The sequence below is a fragment of the Chelonoidis abingdonii genome, chromosome 14 (assembly GCF_003597395.2).
Source record: "Chelonoidis abingdonii isolate Lonesome George chromosome 14, CheloAbing_2.0, whole genome shotgun sequence".
Lineage (NCBI taxonomy): Eukaryota > Metazoa > Chordata > Testudines > Testudinidae > Chelonoidis > Chelonoidis abingdonii.
Window position 1 is genome coordinate 2,556,319 of NC_133782.1, and position 22,118 is coordinate 2,578,436.

Sequence of the window (22,118 nt, forward strand, 5' to 3'; positions counted from 1 at the left end):
CGGGGCCATCGTGCTAGAACGTGCGAATGGCTACCATTACCTAGTACTTTGCTCTACAGTCAATTAACAGACCTAGTTGAAGCTGATGGGTGTGCTAACCTGATGCAAAGGGTACAGCATGTCCACCATTTCCCCTGGTGTTCCAATTGTCACTAAAATCAATAGGGTTCTCCCCAGGGATGCCTAGAACTTTCCCTGGAATTTTGGAATTGATCAGATGCAGTTGTCAGAAGTTCTCATGTTACAGATGTAGAAATGCCGCTGAGATGAGTGTAGAACTTGCTTCACTTGGCCAGTTATAGAGTTTTAGGCCCTGATTTTCAGCCAGTGAAGACACAGAGGTACATATGCAGCTGCACACCTAACTTGTGCATAATGCAACTGCACACCTGGATCAGGTAGCTACACACATATAACTAAGCAGATGTATTTGCGTATACAGTTTCCTAGTTTGCATGCTGAAGTGTCAGACACAGTTACCAGTTAGGCACACATTTTGTGCAGGCAGTATTCACCTAAACTATTAAAATCCAGCCCTTGCTGGCAAAGCAGAAATGTATTTATATTTGTGGATGTGGTTGTGTGTATTTGAAGTGCAGCTGAGGGCAGGGTTAATATTTAACTCCATTTTTGCAACACTAGTTCATTAGCATACAAAGTAGAAAGATTATTAAGCAGCCTCACTTTCCTCCTGCAAATGCTGCCTAGGAATCCAGACCAGGGACAATTAGATCTCTCCTGTTCAGTATGTCACTGCCTCAGCTATTAGGAGAACACATGAAATCCCTGGCTGATAAGAACATGTACAGTATGAAACTCTCCCCAATTTATATGTGGCTGGATGACAAGTTAATGGGCTCAGATTATCCCCTGGGCTCTGGATTTGATCTATGGAGGCCACTGGAATGGGGTGTTTAATGCCCTGAGGGCTTCACAGTACATTTCCCAGGAGAGGAGGAGGGACATAAGTGCTTCTTCAGTGAAATAGACGCGATGAATTCACTGACTCCCTTTTGATGGAGTTAAATGGTCTGACTTGCCCTTGTTGAGGAGAGAACAGTATGTCACACCAGCTACCTAGGTAAAGTGTTACCATGCTAGAGTCAAAAGCCATCCTTGCCCACCGCCCATACACATCGCTGTCACCTCCCTCTTAGCTGTCCTGCCTAGTCTTCCTTTCCTGGAAATTGGCCGGGACGCTGGCTCCTGGCCTGAGTCAAACTGAGATTTCACTGCATCACAGAGACCAGCCTGATGGAATTCCCCTCCGTAGTGAGTGCGGTAAGAAGAGTGATTTCCTGTGCTTCTCGATTTCCCCCACCCAACCGCCTCGAAACCAGTTCTCGCAAGCGAAAGTTTCCCGGTGCACCGGGTAACACAGAGTGAGAATGCAGGCAGAAATTAACAGCAAGGAGGCCCCTGCCTTCCATCACTTGCGCAAGCTTTGCCTGCGAACGTTTCTCCTCTGTGACAGTGGATTGATCCTAACCTGGAGTTTCACCCTCCAACCCCCTGAAATGCACATCTGCCAACTCCCTCGGGGGCAGCAGCAGGTTCTTCAGGGCAAAACATTCAGGCTCCAAAGTGGTGCCTTTATTCTATCATTGCCCATGGTTCAGTGTCTGGGTGCTAGGTACATCACAGCATAAAGCCAAGGCCCCTGACGCAGGCAGCTTGCAGTCAAGATACACAATGCGCAGAGATGCCAGACCAAGGAGGGAGGGATTCCACATTATCACTATTTGCTTTTTCTAGTGGCCCATTTTTGTGAATCTTAGGGGGGTTTGACCCAACCCATCCCTCGTTGCCAGGCAAATCCTTCAGGAAATCCTTTAGTCTCAGCTCTGCCCACAGGTACACGCATCCAAGCCCACTGGCGATGTAGAGCCCAATCGCATTGAAATCAATGGAAAGCTCCCCTGGGCTTTGCTGAATTGGGGAGCTGGAGCAGGCCTGGGGGAGCGGGGGTATATCTGGATCTGAGCGAGATTGGGTGGATGTGCCAGATCAGGCCCATTGCATAAGGAGAATGATCTCTCTGGCTCCGCAGTGTCCCATGTACAATACCCACCCTGCTGGAACAGAGCAGAAACACTCCAGCTTGCCAGACAGGTTGCAAGGGCTCCAGAAACATACCCTGTGTGCCTGGGCGTCCATCCTAGGGCACACCTGCCTTGTAGGGCCACTGCAGGCATCCCCTGCCTCAGCTTTCCTCTCCCAGGTGGGGCCCTTCAGCCTTCCCCACGCAGGCTGGATTTCATGCCAGGACTCAGCCCTTCAGCTGAGTAACTAAAACTTTACTCCTTCCACATAACAAGAGCCCAGCCCAACACGAAGTTCTTCCTCCTGCTACCCAGCCTCCTGGGCTTCCGTGAAGTCTCTCTGTTCTGGGACAGAGCACTGACTCGCAGGCTAAACTTGCTCCCTGGGGTTCCTGCCCCTCCATGAGTTCTCTGCCCTTCTGTGAGGCCCAGGAGTTCATCGTGCTGCCACCTGACCCAGGAGGAGTCTCGCTCCCTTAGGGGAGGCAGCTAATGATGGCACAGGCAGGGCTGGTTGAACAGGTCCCCTGGCACTTAAAGATGTTCCAAAGAAGCACTGAAGCCCGTTGAAGTCTGGGGGTGGGGGGCGTCTCTTGCTGGTCCGTCTGCATGGTCCATTGCAGAGAGGCTCCTTGCCCCTTGTTTACCCTGCGTAGGGTCAGGCCCAGTACTGCTCAGTTTGCTGGCCCAGTTAAACAGCGTGGGGAGGCCCATTGCTAACCCAAGCACAATTAGCACCTGTAGCTCAGTACAGGGGCCCCGGAAAGCAGGCTGGGCAGGTCTCTACAGCACCCCCAAAGCCAGACAAACAGAGCCCTGGAGTCTATGGCACATGGGGACAGGTGGGGGACACAAGGGTGTCAGTCAGCCTGGACATGCCATGGCTTATTCATTTCAATGATTTCCATTGAAGTGAGGCAGTTGGGTTTCAGGAGCCCCACACCTGCCCCCTCAGACCTCAGGCTACCTCCCTCATGGCACTTCCCTGCTGGGCACCAACAGGATACAAACCTTTGGCCTCTCGGTTGCTGGTAATGACTAAAATGTGCCACCCTGAGGCCTGGAGCAGGGCTCCCTGGTAAGGACAGAACAAACACCCCAAGGAAAACTACAGCCCCAGCCCCTAAAGGCCAAGGCTCTCTGGGCCCTGAGTCAGGGCAGCATCCGCCCTGGCAGGCTCTTTCCAGCCTTTCCAACAAACAGAACCTGCAATTGAGCCTCTCACCTGCATCCTCTCCAGGAAGAGTCCAGTCCTGGGGCACTCCAGGTCTCCTCCCTTTGTTCCTGTCCAGTCCCTTTCACCTCTGAGCAAGCTCTTCCCCCGCTTCCATCCTGTTCCTGGTTAAATGCCACCAACTGAAAGCTTTCTCACACCAAATGGCAAGTAACAGGCCAGGCCCTGCTGGGAATTAACTCCTTGTTTACCTGCTCCAGCATGGGGTTGGTGCACCCTGTCCCTGGGCTGTGCCAAATGAGTCTGACGGGGCTCTGACAGATTTCTATGGGCCAAAGTGTCCACCTCACACAAACCAGCACTACGTGGCGATGCTGCTGCTCAAGAACTGAATGGGCCAGTGAGTCTGACTGAGAATGGTGCGGGGCAGACAGACATCCTTGGACCAGGGTTGAAAGACACTGGCAGGGTAGCATGGGGGAGCTTGTCCTGCTCTGGCCCACGCTCTCTCCGTTCTATGGATAAAAGATTTTTACCCTGGCTGCTAATCTGGCATCTTTGGCCATCATTCACCTCACTACAGAACAGACCAGCCCTGGTGGGAGGCAGGACCTGGATGTGAGACGGAGAAGAGCAGAGATTTGTATGCAAGCTGTCGGACAGCAGGTGCTCCATAGACACAGAGCCCCCTCTGAGCAGATCACCAAACAACAGACCACCTCGTGGTTACAATGTAGAGGGGGGTGCATATTGGTGGCTGCCCAGGAAAATGATTTGCAACCAATATCATTGCAGAGAGCTGGACCCCATGTTTATTGTTCCCGTTGAAGTCACCTGCGCCCCCAGCATGAGGGGGGTTTGCTGGCAAAAGCAGGGCAAGGAGAAGAACATGAAATTAAGACTAGGCCTGGCCAAAATATTTTGCATTAAAAGTTTTTGGTTGAAAAATCCCTTTTTTCCAAACATTTTTACTGAAATCACTTTCAAAATTGTTACTAATGTTCTTCATTTACAAGAAGCCTCCGTTTCTTATTAAAAACCAGGCTTTGGTCACCATATTTTCTTTAAATGATTTTAACAAAAATATGGATAAAAATATTGGTTAAATTTTTGGTCAAAAATGTGGCACGCAAGTTGACAAAACACAGAACAGAGAGGCTGTTCTCAACCCTGCAAACCAGATCCAACTTAGAAATGTTTCACAACATTGTTTTCCCTTTTTGGGCTAGGTTTAGTCAAGGCATGAACATATCCTTCCCAGCAGGTCACTGCATTGATTCCCAGCAGCTTTGTTTTCACTGCCAAGAGAGGTGTGTTTGTATATCCAGAGCTAACTTGGGATAGTTCTCTCAGGGTAAAACCCTAGAGGAGACAAGACTGAAGGTTTGTCTCCACTGCAAAAAGGTGTGTTTTTAACTTGGCTCAGTGAACTCAGCTTAAAGCAGCAGTGAATAAGACATGGCAGCAACTCAGCTTTAAAGTGGAGTTAGCCATTTGCAGGCTCCCCTGCAGGTTTCACTCTGAGCTGCTAACCTGAGTTAAGAGGTGAGTTGCCGTGTCTTCACTGCTATTTTAACCCAGGTTAGCTAACTCGCTAGCTAACCCATGTTCAGAATACACCTTTCCTTGCAGTGAAGATGTACTCAAAAAGTAGTTTCAACCTCAGTGCAGCTAGCTGAGATTAATCCCAGGTAGGGGGATAGGCTTGACATTGATAGTTGTGACATTTTTGGAGGTCGCCCCAGGTGTCCATGGCAAATTACTACCACCTGCCATGGGACAAAGCCCTGTCCGTGCCCACTAGGGCAAACTCCCCCCGGCCACTGGCGAAAACAGGTGCTCTGCTCTGGGCTCCGGGTGAGTTCATTACATTTTATTACACTAGCTCAGTCCCTTATTGTGGTCCCCCGCTGGGCACACCCATCCGTGGAAGCAGTGCTCCCCAGTTCACCGGTTTCACCTGCGTTCAACACTCTCCTTAGGGCAAACTCTTAGGTTTATAGTAAAACCAAACTGAAGTTTATTTAACAGAGCTTGAAACAAGAGATTCAACTGAAAGCAAGAACAAGGACTTGGAAACATGAGGTTACAGGGCAAGAGCAACATAAACTGCAATCTGTAGCCATTACTTCATAACAAGTTACCTTCATGTATGACAAGGTATTTCTCACCTCGCAGCTCTGTTCTAGTTCCAAAAGCTGGAAACCAATTTTCACGAGACAGCCCCAGCTGGTAGAGTCACTCCTCTGTAACTGAAACCACTTGGGCCATTTCCTGTGCTCTTACACAATCACAAGCTATTGTCTCTTAGCCCAGGTAGCCCCCTCCTGTGAGAACTCTCCTGGGGTTCATTTGTCTTTGTAAATCCTCCAGCCTGCATCTTGCTGAGACAGTAAATACAGGAAAAAGAACAGGAGTCCTTGTGACACCGTGCCTCTTCCTATTCTTTTTGCAGATACAGACTAACAAGGCCACTACTCTGAAAGCAGTAAATACAGACTGTCTCCATGGGTGCTCCCTGTTCCCACGTTGATTGGGTCAGCTCTCAGCCTCCCACTCATCAGGTGTTTGGTTGCATTCCCAGCGGATTTGGAACATAATATCTAAGTGTTCTGTGGCTCTCAAACTGTTTCCCGTGCAAACCTCTTGCAATGCCCAGGACTTAACTTTCAGCAGAGACCCCACACAACCACCCTTGGGTGAAATATTTAGAAGATGGCTGGACATGGGGCGATTAAACCCACCTGGGCATGGTTGGGTCACACTAGCTACAGTGAGCTAAAAGCTACAGGGCTTTCTCGCTGTGCAATGCTCTGCTTCCGGCAGTGAAGACACAGCCAATGCCATACGCTGGCCTGGCCCAGTGCTGGTCATCTTCCAGCTCCTGGACGTAATTCCATTACCAACACATTAGTAATGGGCAAACAGGCCTGACCTTTGGAAGTTGTCCATGCCCATGGCTCAGCCGGAGACTCCTTCCATTAGTATCCAGTTACTAGCTGGAAATGGCTCTATGATTCATTTCAGCGAATGACCAACTATAGCCCCAAATGCACCCATCTCTCGGTAACTTGCTTGACAGTGACAAGGTCACCTTTTTATCTATTGATTTTGCTCCATTGTTTCCCATTATAAAACCCCAGTTACAGCCTCAGGCCAGGGGGAGCAAGACAAACTAGAAGATGCCAGGGCTGAACGGTTCCTTTACAGCACTGCAGTGTGCTCAGGAAGCGGCTGGTGACTGACAGACACAGGGCCAAATCCAGCTGCATTTTCCTTATCGCATAAAACATGAAACAATGAAAACGTTGATTGTTCGCTGGAGAAGCCCAGTAATAACCCAGCAGCTCTGGCTTCCAGCCACAGCAAGGAGTTGTGGGAAATACAGGGAAGCCGAGATCTAGGCAACAACCAGGTCTGCGTCCAGGTTTCCATATGGTTGCCATGCAATGTCCTCCCACCTGTTCTTAAAGACCCACAGCTAGCAGGCAACCAATTTTTCGTAGACCCTGGAGAGATTGCTACACTGCCGGGCTCTATTCGGGCTGGTGGACGGGGTTAGAACAAAGTAAAACTATTTCTCCATGTTTATTCACCGCCACTCCCCCCCCCCCCCCCCCCCACTGTTCCTCACAACTTCTTGTCAAGTGCTGGAAATGGGCCATTTTCATTACCACTACAAAAAGTTTTTTCCTCTCCTGCTGGTAATAGCTCACCTTAACTGATCACTCTCCTTAGAGTAACACCCATTGTTTCATGTTCTCTGTGTGTATATATCTTCCTACTGTGTCTTCCACTGAGGGCATCCAGTGAAGTGGGCTGTAAACCAGGAAAGTTTATGCTCAAATAAATGTGTTAGTCTCTAAGGTGTAAAAAATCCTCCTGTTTTGGGGGGGTTAGAACAGGCTCTTCCTCAAGAGCTGTCACAGGCTGTGACCTTCCCTGCACGCTCCCAATCCCCTGAGCGCTACAGTGCTGAGCCCTGTCCTGCCTGGTCCCATCCACACAGGTAGGCACCGAGCTAACATCGTGGGGCACCAGAACCTAGGCCCTGACCCAGTGCTCACCGTCTGGCTAGTCCCAGCCCCCTGCCACCTGGGAGAGAACAATCCCCATCCCAGTCCCCTGGCGAATGGGGGGTCCCTGTTCCATGGTCCCGGGAAAGTGGGGTGCTCCTTGACCCATGTTACTTGGGGATAGGGGGGTCCAGCCCCTTATCCCCTGCTCCCTGAGGCTCCAGCCCCTTAGTTCTTACACAAAACTGAAAGCAGCGGCCGCAGGAAAGAGAAAGTGAAATAGTCCTTGCGCTGCTCTTTCGCTTTCGTCCTGCCTGCTCCAGCACCTTCTCCGGGGACACAGACTGTGCCTGCCCCCCGTGGGCGCTTCACCCCGCGCCTGCCTGGCTGCCTCCTCGGCCCGCTCCGGCGGGGATCGGCCAGCGCGCAGGGCAAGGCCTGGGGAGCCAGCAGCGCAGCGCAGCTCTCGGGCCGCCGGCAGACGCCGGGTGATCGCGGGGAGAGCCGGGCTCGGCGCTGCAGGTTCCAGGCCGGGCGCTTTGGGGTCCCGCGGAGAGCCCCGTGCGCAGCGCGCTGGCGAGGAGGGGCGCGGGGCGCCGGGGCTACGAAGGGTCCGGCTGGCCAGGGCAGCGCACATGGCGGAGACCGGGAACCACATGCGGCTCAAGGAATGGCTCATCGCCCAGATCGACAGCGGCAGGTACCCGGGGCTGCGCTGGGAGAACCGCGAGAAAACCATCTTCCGCATCCCCTGGAAACATGCCGCCAAGCAGGACTATCGGCAGCAGCAGGACGCGGCGCTCTTCAAGGTAGCGGGCGGGCACGTGGGGCGGCGGGCAGGAGCCGAGCGGAGCAGGTCCCCGGGGAAAGAGATCGGAGCCTGCCGCCAGCCTCTGGGGCGCGGGATAAATCGCAGCGCCCAGCGCCTGCTCCCACCCTCAGCTCCAGTCCATCGCCTCCCCCCGCTCTCTGCCACCTCCCCAGCCCTCACACCAGTCTCCTGCCATCCACCCGAAGCCCCCCAGACTGGCGCTTGTGCCCTTCTCTCAAGGGCTGTTTCTGGCACCATGCACCTGTGCTGCGCTAGGCACCTGCTAAGCTGCCACCTGCCTGGTTCTTCAAGAGGCTCGGTGGGGTGGCACCTCATGTGGTTGTAGGGTGAAGTGCTGGGCAGCCTTTGCCTGTTTCCTTGCCATTGCAGGCCTGGGCTGTCTACAAAGGGAAATACCAGGAAGGAACAAAGGCAGACCCCTCGACCTGGAAAACCCGCCTCCGGTGTGCCTTGAACAAAAGCACCGATTTTCAGGAGGTCCCCGAAAGAAGCCAGCTGGACATCTCCGAGCCATACAAAGTGTACCAGATCCTGTCAGATGGAGCCAGAGACCCCGGTATGGCGTCCTTGGGACCTCGCTAGGGAGGTTGCCTCTTCCAACTTGAGATGGAGCCACAGTTTCTTGTTCCTTTACGGGAAGCATTTCCCACCCCTCCTATTTCACAAACAGGGCCCAACCCAGAGTCACTTTTCCCTAGGCTGGTCCCGTCCCAATCACCCTCCTCTGCCAGGATCCAGTCTGCACTGGTACATTCGTTCGTTTGCAGAGAGCACCCAGGTCTGGGCCTGAGGGAGGGGAGCAGTTAAATGCCATATGGGACATTCTTATCCCCAGCTCCACCCGGGAGCTAGGCAGGGAAGTGCCCGTGCTGGGGCATTGCCATGTTCAGAAGGAAATAACCCCCAGCAGCAAACCCTCCCTACCACCCGGGTGGGGCATTGGCAGAGGAAATGTGTCCTGATTCTACAGCAGGGCTCTTCCAGCCGCTCAGCATCCCCTGGAGCCGGCTTTGGGAAGATGGAGCATTTCCAGGTTATGAGGAGCATGCCCATAGCTCAGCAATGCCAAGCACTTAGCAAGCAGAATACGTTCACATTGCAGGAAACTTCATCCCTCAGCTTTTCGGGATTCATTCGAGGTTGCTGGGAGCTGGGGAAGTGCTGGGTTTGATTTCCTTATGCAACTGTGGAGCCACACTTTTCAGTGAAAGGAAGGGCATGAAGTCGTTCTTCTGCGCAGAGATCCCAGGGAGGGCGAGTATTCTCACAACAACTCTATGGCTCTCAGGCGAGTAACAGGTTTGATGTTATCTCTGCAGAGAAGGAAGGCAGCCTGGAGTCCTCTCCCCCAGAAGAACAGCAGGCGAGCCAGCCCCCAGCCCCCGGGGACCCGGAGAGGGGAGTTAACTGCGGGCCAGACAAGGTGCGAGTGGGTTGAGGTTATCATCTGCACTGACTTTTCTCTTGGCCAGTTCTCTTTCCTCTTTTTGTCTTCCCCACAGAGAACGTGGGTTCCAGGTATGATAACAAGTCTTGGTATTTCACGAGTGTCCAATGCAGATCTCTGGCTCCTTTCATTTCATGATACTTTGTACCTGTCTAGTGCCCTTTATCCAAGGATCTCAAAGAGCTTTACAAACATCTAGCTGAGAGCCTTGCAGCCCTGCTTTGAGGTAGGCAAGGACTGTCCTGATTTTACACATGGGAAACTGAGGCACGGACAGCAGGGAAGTGATTTGTCCAGAGAGCCTGGAATAGAATTCAGGTCACCTGGTTCCCAGGTCTTTGCTTGACTCCTCCCTTCGTCCTGTTCTCATGGGTTCTGTTCTCTTCCTCCCAGGCTAGCGTGTCCTCAGGTTTGGAAGAGGATGGGAAGAAGGATCTGATGGAGACGCTGTCCCACTTACCAAGTCATCCAGCAGACTCGGGTAAGGAAGGGGACTTGTCCCTTCCCAGCCTCTCATCTCCTTGCCAGTACCCACCACAGCGGTTGCTAAAGACGTTAGTTTTGATTTTTTAAAGATTAGTTTCACTCATTTCTTATTCACCCCCCTCACTGCTTCTGACCAGGGATGGTCCCAAGCCTTAAAGTCTGGGTTCAAACTCCCTCAGGGTTTGGGCTGGCTTCTGATACCCTCTAGATCCCCAGTGGTTACAGGAATCCCCTACTCTTTTTCAAGAGTTCCCTTTAATTGAGTGAGTTCTGTCACTATGAGACATGGGCACAGACCAGAACCAGTGATCCACATACCCCTGCACTTTGGATGCGGATCTGAAATCATGGTAGCTCTGCCCATCTCTGGTAACTATATTCCAGCCAGGAAGCTAGCTACCCTAACAGATAATGTCCCAACTCAGAGCTAAATTAGTTCACTTTACTCAGTGCTTCTTGTCAGCAGCCTGCGAAAGAAACATACCCTCAGTCGGTCCCTGCACTGACTCAGGTTTTAGTTACTCAGTGGTTCTCAATCTTTCCAGACTCCTGTAGCCCGTTCAGGAGGCTGATTTGTCTTGCGTACCCCCAAGTTTCACCTCGCTTAAAACTACTTCCTTACAAGATCAGACATAAAATACAAAAGGGCACAGCCACTAGTACTGAAAAAGTGCTGACTTTCTCCCTGTGACCATATAATTATAAATGAAATCAATTGGAATAGAAATACTGTACTTCCATTTCAGTGATACTGGAGCCTGTTTTTCACCTGTGAGCCTTGTCTGAAGCCCAAGCCCCACCACCGGGCACTGAAGCATGTCACTTAGCTTCTTGGGCCTCCCCGAGCACTGTGAGGCCCCAGGCAATTGCTCTGCTTGCTACCTCCTCATGCTGGCCTTGCACTTCTGACCCCTGGGTGAGAACCACTGAGTTACAGCACATGCTGGTAGTGCTTTGCCAAAGCCCCAGCCCAGGGCTATGGTGCACAGTTTCGGCCATGTATGCAGGGCACAGCTCATTGACATACACTGCCTAGGACACAGCTGCTCTGCAGTGAAGAGATCGGAGTTACCATAAATTAGGTAGCGTGTTGGTCAGAATCTGAGAACCTGCTTTTGATCATTTTACTTCCAAGGGCTTTTACGAGTTTCCTGAGCAGCGAGCAAAGGGCTGTCAGCCTGGCTGGGTTTCTGGCTCCCGATTCAGAGCAGCTGTGGGAGTGCGTCTAATGAGTAGAGCTCGAGAACACAGGCAGGACTACTGGGTTCTGTTCCCAGCTCTGCCACTAACTCACTCTTTGATGTTGGCCAAGTTACTTAGTCACCTCTAGGTGCCTCATTCCACTCCTCCGTATAACGAGTGCAACAGGACTTCATGCCAGGGCGTTCAGGGCCCCGATCCAGCCCTGTTTGGCAAGTGGTTTGAGCTGTGTGGATGAAAGGCACAATATTTTCTGTTGTTAGTCTTTGTCAGCTGCCTGTGGGAGCCATATAATGAATCTGTTGGCTGCTGTCAGAAATGTCAGGTGCATGCAGACAGAGCAGCCCCATGCTCTGTAGATCTTGGGAACATATGTGGCTGAGGAAAGGATAGCAGGGTTGGGAGAAGAAGAACAAGGAGAGAGCTACAGGTGAGGGCATTTGTTACCCAGGTGTCTAATAGACAAAACATCTAAACTCCAGGCACAAATCCTGCTCGCCCTTTCCCAGCCAGACACACTTTGTTCTGTGGGGCTGCATGGGTGGGAGAGAGAAGAGATTTGCCACGAATCTGTGGGAACATGGGCCATTCTGAGCCCTGCTCTGCTGCTTCCCAGATGACTTTTCCTGCAGGGCAAACAGACTGCCAGAGAGGAGCTCACCAGCTCATGGGCTCTCTGCCCCTGCCCTTGGGAAAAGCCTGGGCACCCAATAACAAGTGCTGTGCTCAGGAGAAACTCCCCCTCTCTCCCGAGGCAAAGAGGGCATTAGACTGACTGAAAGTGGATAACTTTGCAAGCTCAGTTTCTGCTTTGTTCCTAGGGTATCAGGTGAAAGGGGTTTTCTGTGGCTGGAGCCCAACACACGCTCGCTTTCTGCAGAGCCCACAGCCGGGTGATCCCAGCCCCAATCACGTCCCCACTGCAGACATCAACAACTCAGGTAGAGGAATGGAAGAGGGCCAGCCTGGGATCTCCCCCTTTGCCGCACAGGGGACAGAGGCAGAGGGGGAGACTCTGGCCCTATTGAAATCATTGACTTCAGTGAGGCCAGAATTTCACCTACCACTGGGATTCCGGGGCTCGGGGTCTCCAGACCATCGGGAACTGAAGTGCCCTCCTGCAGTTTGGTTGCTGAGGTTCTGCTGGGCTCTGCCAGTGGGATCCCAATCCTGGCTGGAGAGACGCACACACACCGACCAGGGCCCCTGGATGGCCATGGGATCCAGGGGTGACCCCTGGCTTTCTGTCCCTTTTGAGGCTCATTCACTGTTTTCAGTTAAGCGTGTGCACATAGGGGAATTAGGGGTTTGCCCTTCCCCCAACTCACACACCAAGCTGCAAGTGAGCAGCAGCTCGCAACCCTGGGGCTGCTCTAACTTACCAGATGGTCCCTGCAGCAGCCCAGAATTGGGAAGGGGTGTAAATCCCACTCTGCCTGGCTTTGCCTTCGTGTGGGGGCAGGTGTTCTGATCCAGGGCAAGCTGGGCCCAGCTGGGTTTCCCCTCACAGCACCAGGTGCTCGCCGTTCCAGCTAACGGTGCCTAAGCTCCTGGGCCAGGCCCATGACAGGAGAGCCTGGCCCCAGCACTGACGTCCCTCCTCCCATCCACAACGCCTCCTGGCCTAACTCTAGGCAGCTGGCCGGTAGGTCCCCTGCTGCACCCTCCACTGCTGCAAGCTCCCCGCAGGAGCAACACCCAGCTCAGGTGGGGCCGGGCCCCAGCCTGCACTGTGGTTCAGGCAGCACTGAGCACATGGTCTGGCTCCTGGTAGCACAGCACACTGTGACCGCTCCCCTCCAGCAGCTCGGGAGGTTCGCTGCTGAGGCAGCATGGAGGAGAGGGTGTTACCTGGCGCTCTAGCACCCTGCAGCACTGGACTGCCTTCCAGCTGCCTCCGTTCCTCCAGGTGGTTCCCTGGGAGGTGGCTCGGCTCTGTCTGAGCCGGGGAGCTGAGCCCAGGGCCATCAGTAGCCGAGGGACCCATTCAGTGCCCTGGCTGTGACTGAGCATCAGTGACCCAGATACCGGGTTCCTGCAACCCACCAGCCCCCACTTTCATCCATTGTCTCTGAGAGCTTCCCCACTTCCTGACCCCTCTGCCCTCCCCTGCCCCCCCCCAGATTGCTGGCTGCACGTCCGCCTCTACTACCGCGACGTGCTGGTGAAGGAGTTCACCACCCGCACCGCTGAAGGCTGCCGCATCACCTACCACCTGGTGCCAGCTGACAATGAGCGGCTCTACGGCCCATCCTCCATGGAGCAGATCCAGTTTCCCTCCCCCCGCCTGCTGACCAGTGACAGCAGGATGGCAGGCGTGATGGGCATCTTGGAACGGCTTCTTCCCCACCTGGACCGGGGCGTCCTCCTGTGGGTGGCCCCCGAAGGCGTCTTCATGAAGCGGCAGTGCCAGGGCAGGGTGTACTGGAACGGGCCCATGGCGCCGCACAACGACCGACCCAACAAGCTGGAAAGAGAGAAAACCTACAAGCTCCTGGACACCCAGCAATTCCTGCAGCGTATGTGCTGATTCAGCGTGCCCAGGGGCAGCTCAAGGGCATGGCAGTGACATGCTCGGGGAGGCTGGGAGACCTGGGCAAAGGACATGGGGAGGAGAGGAGCACACAGCCCATCTCATCCTGCCCTATCCACTGGGCACTTGCTCTTTGCCTCAGTGACCAAGGCCTGGGAGGCGCTTGTGCTCTAGTACATTACAGAATAGGGCAGAATATGGGACTGAACTGGCTGGAATGTCTTTGCCTTGCTAGCCTGTGCTGGGTTGAATCAGAGCCGCTCAGCTGTGTGTTATATGCCCTGTACAGCCAGCAGCAATTCTCCTTGAGCTCCAGTGCTAAGAACCTGTGTTTTAGGAGTAGGAGTTAGCTTTGGGATGGGATGAACCAGTACGACCCACAGGTTTCTTCCCGCTGAGACCTCCATTTGGGAGCTGGAAGGAGCTCGCTGGCTCTACTGCCCAGGGAGAGGACTAGCATGAGTCCCACCCCTGCCGCTACCTCCCTCCCTCCTTCCCTCTAAGAGATCCAGGCCTTCCCCATGAGGCCTGTGCATGGCCCAGTGAAATCTCTGTGCCCAAGATCCAGTGACCCTGCAGGGTCCTCCCCCAGTGCAGACCCTTTGGACTGTCGTGTCTCCATCAGCCCCTGGGGCAGGGTCTGTCCAGCCCCCGGGTGTGTGTCAGTCTCTTGAGAGCGCTCCAAGTCATGGCTGGAAATGCTTGTGGGTTTCAGAACTACGGAGCTACCTGAATCGTGGGGAGCCCGCGCCCCAGTATCAGATTCGCCTGTGCTTTGGAGAGGAGTATCCCCCTACCCCAAGCCAGAACTTTCAGAAGCTCATCATGGCCCACGTGAGTATCAGGGGCAGGCAGAGGGGGTTCTGCTGGACTTGGCCGGCTGTTTGTCCGGGGTCTGTCACGCGGCCCCTGTGAACTCCAGGGTGGGGCACAAGCACTGACCTTTGTTTTATCCTGCTCCCCCGAGGCCCCGCCCTTGCTCCACCTCTTCCTGCCCTTGCTCCGCCCCTCCCAGGTCTCCCCCCCACCCCGCCACCACTAGCTCCTCTCCACCCCTCCCCCAGGCACCGCCTGTCCGCCACTCACTGATCAGCGACCAGCCCTGGGGCCACTGAGCCACTGTGGCTGGTGGCTGCTGAGCACCCTCTATTTTTTTCCATGGTACTTGAGCTCTGGAGCACCCACGGGGTTGGTGCCTCTGTGGGGGAGGAACGTGGGCTGCAAGTTCTCCTCTCCTTCGGGCTCCCTCTCCCTTTCCCTCTCATCGAGTCTTTACTACCCAAGTCTCCGCAACTGTCTCCCATCGCCCTGAGCTGTGAGTTGTAAATCGTGCTCCTGAGCTCTGGCACAAAGCAGGCGCCTGGCAGCTCTGACACATGCTGCTGCAGGAAAGAAAGCCGGAGGCTTCGTAGATCCCAGCCCACCCTGTGCTGGGCATGCAGGAGCGCACAGAGTCAGCTTGCCAGGTCGGTGCGTGCTGTAAAGAGGCAGCCAGTGAGTGCCGGGGAGTGAGGGAGGTGACTGGGGTGAGCTGTAAGGCAGAGCATGGCCCTGCCCACGCACAGTTTGTCTGCCTGCAATGACCCGGCCACTCTCTTGCATTGCAGGTTGAGCCAGTGTTTGCGCGAGAACTCTTCCTTCATGCCCAGCGCATGGGGCCGCTGGCACAGCACGACTCCTTACAGCCATATGCCACTGATGCTTCCAGCCACATCACCCAGATCCTGAAGCAGCTGTGCCAGCCCTGAGCTCCTGGTACAGGAAGACGGAGCCAGCAAGGTGCCTTGACCCCACTCACCCTCGAGCTTGTGTAGCATGGAAAAGATGGTGCCTTCCCTGCACACACCCCACTAGCCCTGTCTCTGGAGGCCCTGTAACCCGGGAACAGCATGCCGCTGCACATAACGACTAGAGCCCTGGAATTGGCCTTGTAGATCTATTTGCATTAGCTCCTCTCTGGGGGGAGCATGCGCTTTATCCACAGCTCAGGCATGGGGACTTCATCCCAGACTAACCCGTGGCAGGATAGCTGGGACGTGGCTCTCCTGGAGTACGACATGGGAGCTGGGACGTGGCGGGTTACCTTGATACAGAAGAAGTGTTGATTTTTGTACCCTGGCTGTTGTGATTTATTTCTCTGGCTTCAGCAGGGTGATGGTTAGTTCTGTGACCCTGGGAACCTGCCCTTCAGTAATGGCTGTGAATAAAAACGCTGGTTCAGGGGCACAGAGCTCAGGACAGGGCAGTGGGTTCAGGGCAGCTGATGAAAATAAAGTAAAACGGAGACAGTAAAAGTTACCTCCATTCCCCCACCCTGGAGCAGTAGCTCCAAACGTTGCCATCTGAATCTAGTGCCCAGCAGCCCCACGGGGCAGGTGCATTCAGCCCAGAGCAGCTGCCCTGGAATTCCCTGCTGCGGGCGCTGGCTGCTCAGGAGAGCGAGTTCCCCGCAGCGGCTTTGCGGCCCGCAGGTGCCATCTAGCGGAGAGCAGGCAGGAGCGGCGTTAGCTCGGGATCTGAGGAGAGGTTAAAGCGAGGGGCTCATTCCCCAGGTGATCACGGGCCTGGCTCTCCCAGCTGGGAGGTGAGTGCGCTACCTTGGCCTGCCTCTGCCAGGCTCCCGGGATCAATGCTGGCATGGCCTAGGGCTGCTCTCCTCCACCTGACATGCCCTGAAGAAACTTTCTGAGGTGCCCTGGGCCCAGCTCCTGGGATGGCCCCAGCCTCTGTTGTGAGAGGCTGGTGTGGGCTCATGGATTGGGCCTGGGAGCCTTGAATTCCTCATGTCTAACCCCAGCCCTGGCAGTGACTGTGTGTCATGTCCTGGCTCTGTGCCTCAGTTTCCCCCTATGTAACAAGGGGCTGTTACTGCCTCCCTGATCACTGGGCTGATTGGATGCCCTTTGCTGAGTGCTTTGGAAATGGGTGCAGGATCATTACTGGCTGAGCCTGCTGCAGAGACTCCTTCCCCCAGGAAAGGTCACAGGCATATCAGAGCCCCTGCTGCAAGCCCAAGGGCAGCGCCAGAGGAGCCAGTCTCTCTCCCCCCACCCCCAGTGTATTTCAGCTTTGCTCTTGGCTTGGCCAAGAGGGGCACAGAGCGGGGACTAGCTGGGAGGGGGCTGTTTGCTGGGCCAGGCTGGGCACGCCTGCTCCAGCCCCAGTACAGCATAGGCAGCATGCGTGGCTTCGCCTCAGCAGATGCCTGGTGGCTTGCAGCAGCCAGCATGTGAATATGAGAGCAGAGGTTCGCAAAGATGGGTCCACACTCCTCCCCTGCATGGCCTTGGGGAGACTTTCTGGGGTGGGAGCAGGCAGTGTGGGGTGAGGAGCAGCTCGCAGGGGAGCACCCCTTCCACCTCCTGCCTTGGGTAAGCAGCACTCACCCACTCTGCAGTGAGAGCGCCCCCTCCCGTTTTCATCAACTTCAGCCCTGGGGAAGCCTGCAGATGCCTGGCTCTCCCCTGTCCTTTCCCAGGGGAGCGAAGGTGCCTTGGCCCTGGCCCTGCTGTACAACTCAGAGGCAGAGCAGCGGCTTGCTGGGCTTGTTGCATTCCAGGCCAAGTCTCAACATGCTGCCTGTGGGACAGCCCTCCTCCCTGTCCTGCACACTGGCCTCCTTCTCCATCCTGGCTCCCGCTCACCTTCCCTTCAGCTCACCTGGCCACGCGTCACCTGCTGTCCCACGCACGGGGCCTCCACACGCCTTCCTTCCAACCTCTCCGTCCTGCTACCGCTTGTTCTCCAGCCTACCCACAAGGCGCTGCACTCGTTCCCCGGTCCCTTCTCCTTTGGCTGCCCAGGCACCAGCCGCACAGCAATGGGCTCAGCTGGGCACCGGATGGGACCTGGCCCAACAGCAGGGAAATGCTGTAAAAGTCAGGAGTCCGTGTCCGCAAGAGCTAGCCTGAGATTCACTGCGTGGGAGAGGCTGTCACTGACGCCCTCCATGGGACTGCCCAGAGGTGGGCGCAGCTGGGCTTGCAGGGCTGAGCCTGTCAGAGGGTGGGAGGTCCCAGATGCTACCCCACCGGTAGAGCTTCATGGTGAGCACAGGACAGCGAGGAGACCCCATGGAGAGTAAATCAGGGAAAATGAGATGTATAAACCTCAGGAAACAGCCCGGTGAACAACAGAGAGAGAAAACTCCACTGCACCAAGGTGCCCAGTGCCAGTCGGGAGCATCCCTGGTGCAGACTCCCTGCTGTTAAATCACCAGCGCTCCCTGCAAAGGGGGTTTCTGGGCAGTGGACAAGCTCCCTCAAAGGGCTCCAAAGCCAGGGCATGGGCTACCGGACACGAGAACCAGCCTGCCCCGGGAACAGTACCTGGCACAGAGCAAGGTAGGGACTGGCTGCAGAGAGCAGCCACTTGGGCTAGTGGGGCAGGAGGGAGCCAGGCCTCAGAAGCAGGGACCGGGAGGCAGCGTTGCCTAGTGGTTTGAGCACAACTGAGTCCCAGTCTAGGGTCGAGTCCTGGCTCTGCCACTGGCCTGCTGGGTTCCCTTGGGCAAATCACTGCAGTGCCTAGTGCCTCAGTTTCCCCACTCCATCGATAAAATGGGGATAATGATACTTGTAAAGTCTACCTAGGGACGGGCTCAGTGTTACTGTTATTAACATCCCAAGTCTCCGCTAGAGGGAGCAAGGAACCTAGAGGAGTTTATTCTGCCAGGACAAACTACCTCCCCCTTACCCAGGGTGCCAGTGACCCCAGCAGCCCTGTGCACAGTAACACGCTGCCTCCCCCTCACCTGCAGCCTCCCCCTACTCTGCCTTGCCTTGCCTCTCGGTTGCCACCTCCAAGGCACAGAAAACCAGGCCACTGGCCATGCCCCTTCACACCCAACCTGACCATCCCCCGTCCCCCCTAGCGCTTCTCCAGAAGCCTGACCCCGCTGCCCACAAGTCTGCCCCCCTCACCCCCACTGGAAGCCCACCCCTGGGCAATAGGTCTGCCCCACCCCAAGCTGGTCCCCAGCCACTGGACCTGGGTGTGCCCCCCGCCACAGTGCAAGTGGTCAACTGCCAAGTTACCTCTGTGTGTAACAAAAAGCCTGGCATGCCACGTCCCCCGACTGGCACATGGGCACAGAAAAACAGGCCAGGCTGGTCAAAAATCAGCCAGTGACTGCCAGCTCTGCACCCCTTCCTTCTCCCCCTGGGGACCCCCTAAAAAGCCCAAAGTCTCCCCACACCATTCTCTTCCCTCCCACAGGTTCCCTTGCCGGGGCAGGGGGGCAGGCAGGGGACACTGAACATTAAACATTCGATAACAAAGCCAGTGCACAGAGCTGGGGAAAGCGATGGTGAGCAGATCCCCAGGAGATCTGAGACCCCCCAAAAAGATGGGGTGAGGGGTGTGAAAGAGCCCTAAGATCCCTCAAAAGAGGGAGTGTGAGTGAGGATCAGAGACCGGGCTGCCCAGCGAGAACACGGGCACAAAACCCAGGCTGCCTCGCCCCAGGGCTCCCCCGAGGACAGAAAGCCTGGTACTGAGCTCCTAACTCCCTCCCGCCCTGTCCCTTCCACTCCCTTGCTTCCCACCCACTCTGTCTGGGAACAGCAATGCTGCATGCCCTGGATTGACCAGCAGCCTGGTTGTGTTTCCTCCCCAGCCGCCTGGCTCAGGAACCTCTGAGAATGAACAGGAGACGGATTATCAGCTCCTTCTGCCCCTCGCTCCACCCTAGGCGGCCCCCACAACGCTCCGGGCAAGAGGAGGGACTTTCCGCCCCCTTTCGCCTTTTTCAGAGGTGGGAGGCTGGGCTGCAGCAGACTTTTAACCGAGTTGGAACAAGGTTTCCACAGGAGTCGGAGCTGGGAGTTCACAGCGGCCAGCTGCTCCAGACGGGACGGGAGGGATTCCTGCCCTGGAAGGATGCAATTGGAATATCCCATCCCTGCCTCCTCTCTGCGCATCCTGCCTCCCGTCTGCGACCAAGGAGGCTGCGGCAACCTGGGGATGGTGCTAGCCCCATGCCCCAGCTCAGAGCCACCCCAGAGCAGTGGGCCGGGTGCTGGCAGTGGGGCACCCTCCCACATGGGCGAGGCCACCAAACCCCCCTATAGCTACATCGCCCTCATCACCATGGCCATCCAGAGCACCCCGGAGAAGAGGATCACCCTGAGCGGCATCTACCGGTACATCATGGGCCGCTTCACCTTCTATCGGGACAACAAGCAGGGCTGGCAGAACAGCATCCGCCACAACCTCTCGCTCAACGAGTGCTTCGTCAAGGTGCCCCGGGACGACAAGAAACCCGGCAAGGGCAACTACTGGACCCTGGACCCCGACTGCTACAACATGTTTGAGAACGGCAGCTTCCTGCGCCGCCGGCGCCGCTTCACCAGGAAGCGCGGCCTGCGGGACGCGCCGGAGGGCGAGGCTGAGGGGGCGCGGAAGAAACATCCCAAGTACCGGGCCCGGCAGCACCCCCAGCCCTTGGCCCTCTTGGCTGAGGGGATCAAGACAGAGAGTAGCTACCCCTTGCCTGCTCCCGCCAGCCAGATGCTCAGCTTGTGCGGGGGGCAGACAGGAGCGGGACAGGCGCTGACCTTGGAGGGCCAAGTGGGTACCAAGGAGTGTGGCCAGGGCAGCAAGGAACCCAACATCCATTGCCCAGAGCAGCCAGGCCAGGCCAGCCTGCTGACCCCTAGGAAGTACCTGCAGAAGCCCAGGCAGGCATGTCTGTACCCTCTGGGGGGGCCAGAGCCCAAACCCCAGCTCTTTGAGAAGCAGCCCTGCTATCCAGGCCTCGAGGGGCACCAGCCGGAGACCCAGGGGCAAGATCCCCCCCGGCTCAAGGAGACTGTCTTTGGGGGGCTTCAGCCCCCCATTCAAATAGCTCAGCCCCCGTATACTGCCCTGGGGGAGCGAGTGACCCAACAGCACCCCCAGCTGACCAGGAACATCAAGGAACCGCCTCAAGCCACGCCAGCCTCGACTGTGCCTCCCGACAGCGAAGTGGAGGGTAAAGAGTCTGCAGCGTGCACCATGGGGCTGTCCCAGCCATTCAGCCAGGTGGCCCCCGTGTTCCCAGCCCTGCTGGGGCCCAGCAAGCCCTCGCTCCCCTGCAGCCGGCAGCCCTCGCCAGTCTGCTTCCCCTCCTTCGAAGGCGATGGCTATATCAAGCCGACACTGCCCGTCTTCAGCTCTTTCGGCTGCTCAGGCTCTGACAGCTTGAGCGGGAACTACCAGTGCCGGGTGCAGGCACTGAGCTTCTGCATGAATGAGAGGGCATGCAACTCGGCCCTGGAGCACCTCCTGACAGCGTCACCAGGTACAGCTCCCGTGACCCCTATCCAGCCGCCCCCCTTCAGACCCGCCGTCCAGCTGCAGGGGGAGCAGAAGGAGTCATGGGCTGGGAGCCCGTTCTCCCTGCCAGGAGGGAATGGTTACCAGCTGGGACTCCCCCACTGTCTCTACAGGACACCTGGCATGTTCTTCTTTGAGTGACAGGCCCTGCCCAGGCCAGACTGTGCCCTCACAGCCTCTCTTGCCACCCACTGCTGTGCCCAGGACACCCCTGGCCATTCCACCTGCCCTTCGGAGAGCTGACTCCAAGGAAGGGACTCACCATGTAAGTTATTCTCTCCTGCTGCTTCCTGCCCAGTGGTGACTGCCTGATGGAGCTAAGAGGGACCCGGGCTCCAAGGGGAAATCACTTTGGGTACCATACCACCCGCTGCCAGCGTCCTTTTGCCATGGCTGTTATCCCACCAAACTAGAACCCTGCGTGGGAGCCAGGGGCTGAATGGAACTGTGTCCTGGCTAGTGGAATAAAATGCATCCCCCAGCTGCGTCTCGCCTCGCTGTCTCTGCCTCGGGGGCCTGGGAGCGTCATGCAGAGGGCAAGTGGGACTGAAGAGATGGGGGGCAGGGGGGAGAAGGTGCTGCTTGGAGGTCAGCTGGTTCTCCCATGCTCTGCACCTTGACTTGTCATTTATACCTCTTGGTACCACGGGTGTTCTCCACTCGGCCCTGAGGGAGCATGGCACACCCACTCCAGGCGGGCAGTGGGGACCCAGCCCCTGGGGCTTTACTGTACTCGTTAAAGCAGAGTGTTCAAGGGATCCATGTGGTTTGTATTGTAAGCAGGTTTCTGCCCTTAGCTCGGGGCAGACCTGTCACAGGCACATGGGCCTCTGGAGGTTTTCCTTAGAGGGAGGAGTCCAACAGGCAGTGCAGGCTCCTGGGTGAAATCTGAGGCTATGAGCTGCTGAATTCAAATCCCAGCTCGCCACTGACGAGTCTGGGCCTGTTGCTAAGGCCAGATTTTCCATAGTGACTAGTGCTGTTGAGACACTGTAAAGAGGCCGATTTCAGAGGGTGGCAGATGCTCGGCAGCTCCAGGAAACCAGGCTCCTGCGAGGTGGGTCCAGCTGG

At 56.0% G+C, this 22,118-nt stretch overlaps 2 protein-coding genes across 2 annotated transcripts; both read left to right on the forward strand.

Moving 5' to 3' along the window:
• The first annotated feature begins 7,748 nt into the window (after positions 1 to 7,748).
• Positions 7,749 to 15,843, forward strand: LOC116816824 (interferon regulatory factor 4-like). Its single transcript, XM_032766378.2, has 8 exons — positions 7,749 to 8,041; positions 8,434 to 8,620; positions 9,384 to 9,487; positions 9,905 to 9,992; positions 12,019 to 12,138; positions 13,321 to 13,716; positions 14,446 to 14,564; positions 15,338 to 15,843. The coding sequence occupies exons 1-8, from the start codon at positions 7,868 to 7,870 to the stop codon at positions 15,476 to 15,478; spliced, it is 1,329 nt and encodes a 442-aa protein (XP_032622269.1). The 5' UTR covers positions 7,749 to 7,867; the 3' UTR covers positions 15,479 to 15,843.
• Positions 15,844 to 18,734: 2,891 nt separating this feature from the next.
• Positions 18,735 to 21,528, forward strand: FOXS1 (forkhead box S1). Its single transcript, XM_032766441.2, has one exon. The coding sequence runs from the start codon at positions 19,611 to 19,613 to the stop codon at positions 21,186 to 21,188; it is 1,578 nt and encodes a 525-aa protein (XP_032622332.1). The 5' UTR covers positions 18,735 to 19,610; the 3' UTR covers positions 21,189 to 21,528.
• Positions 21,529 to 22,118: the final 590 nt, after the last annotated feature.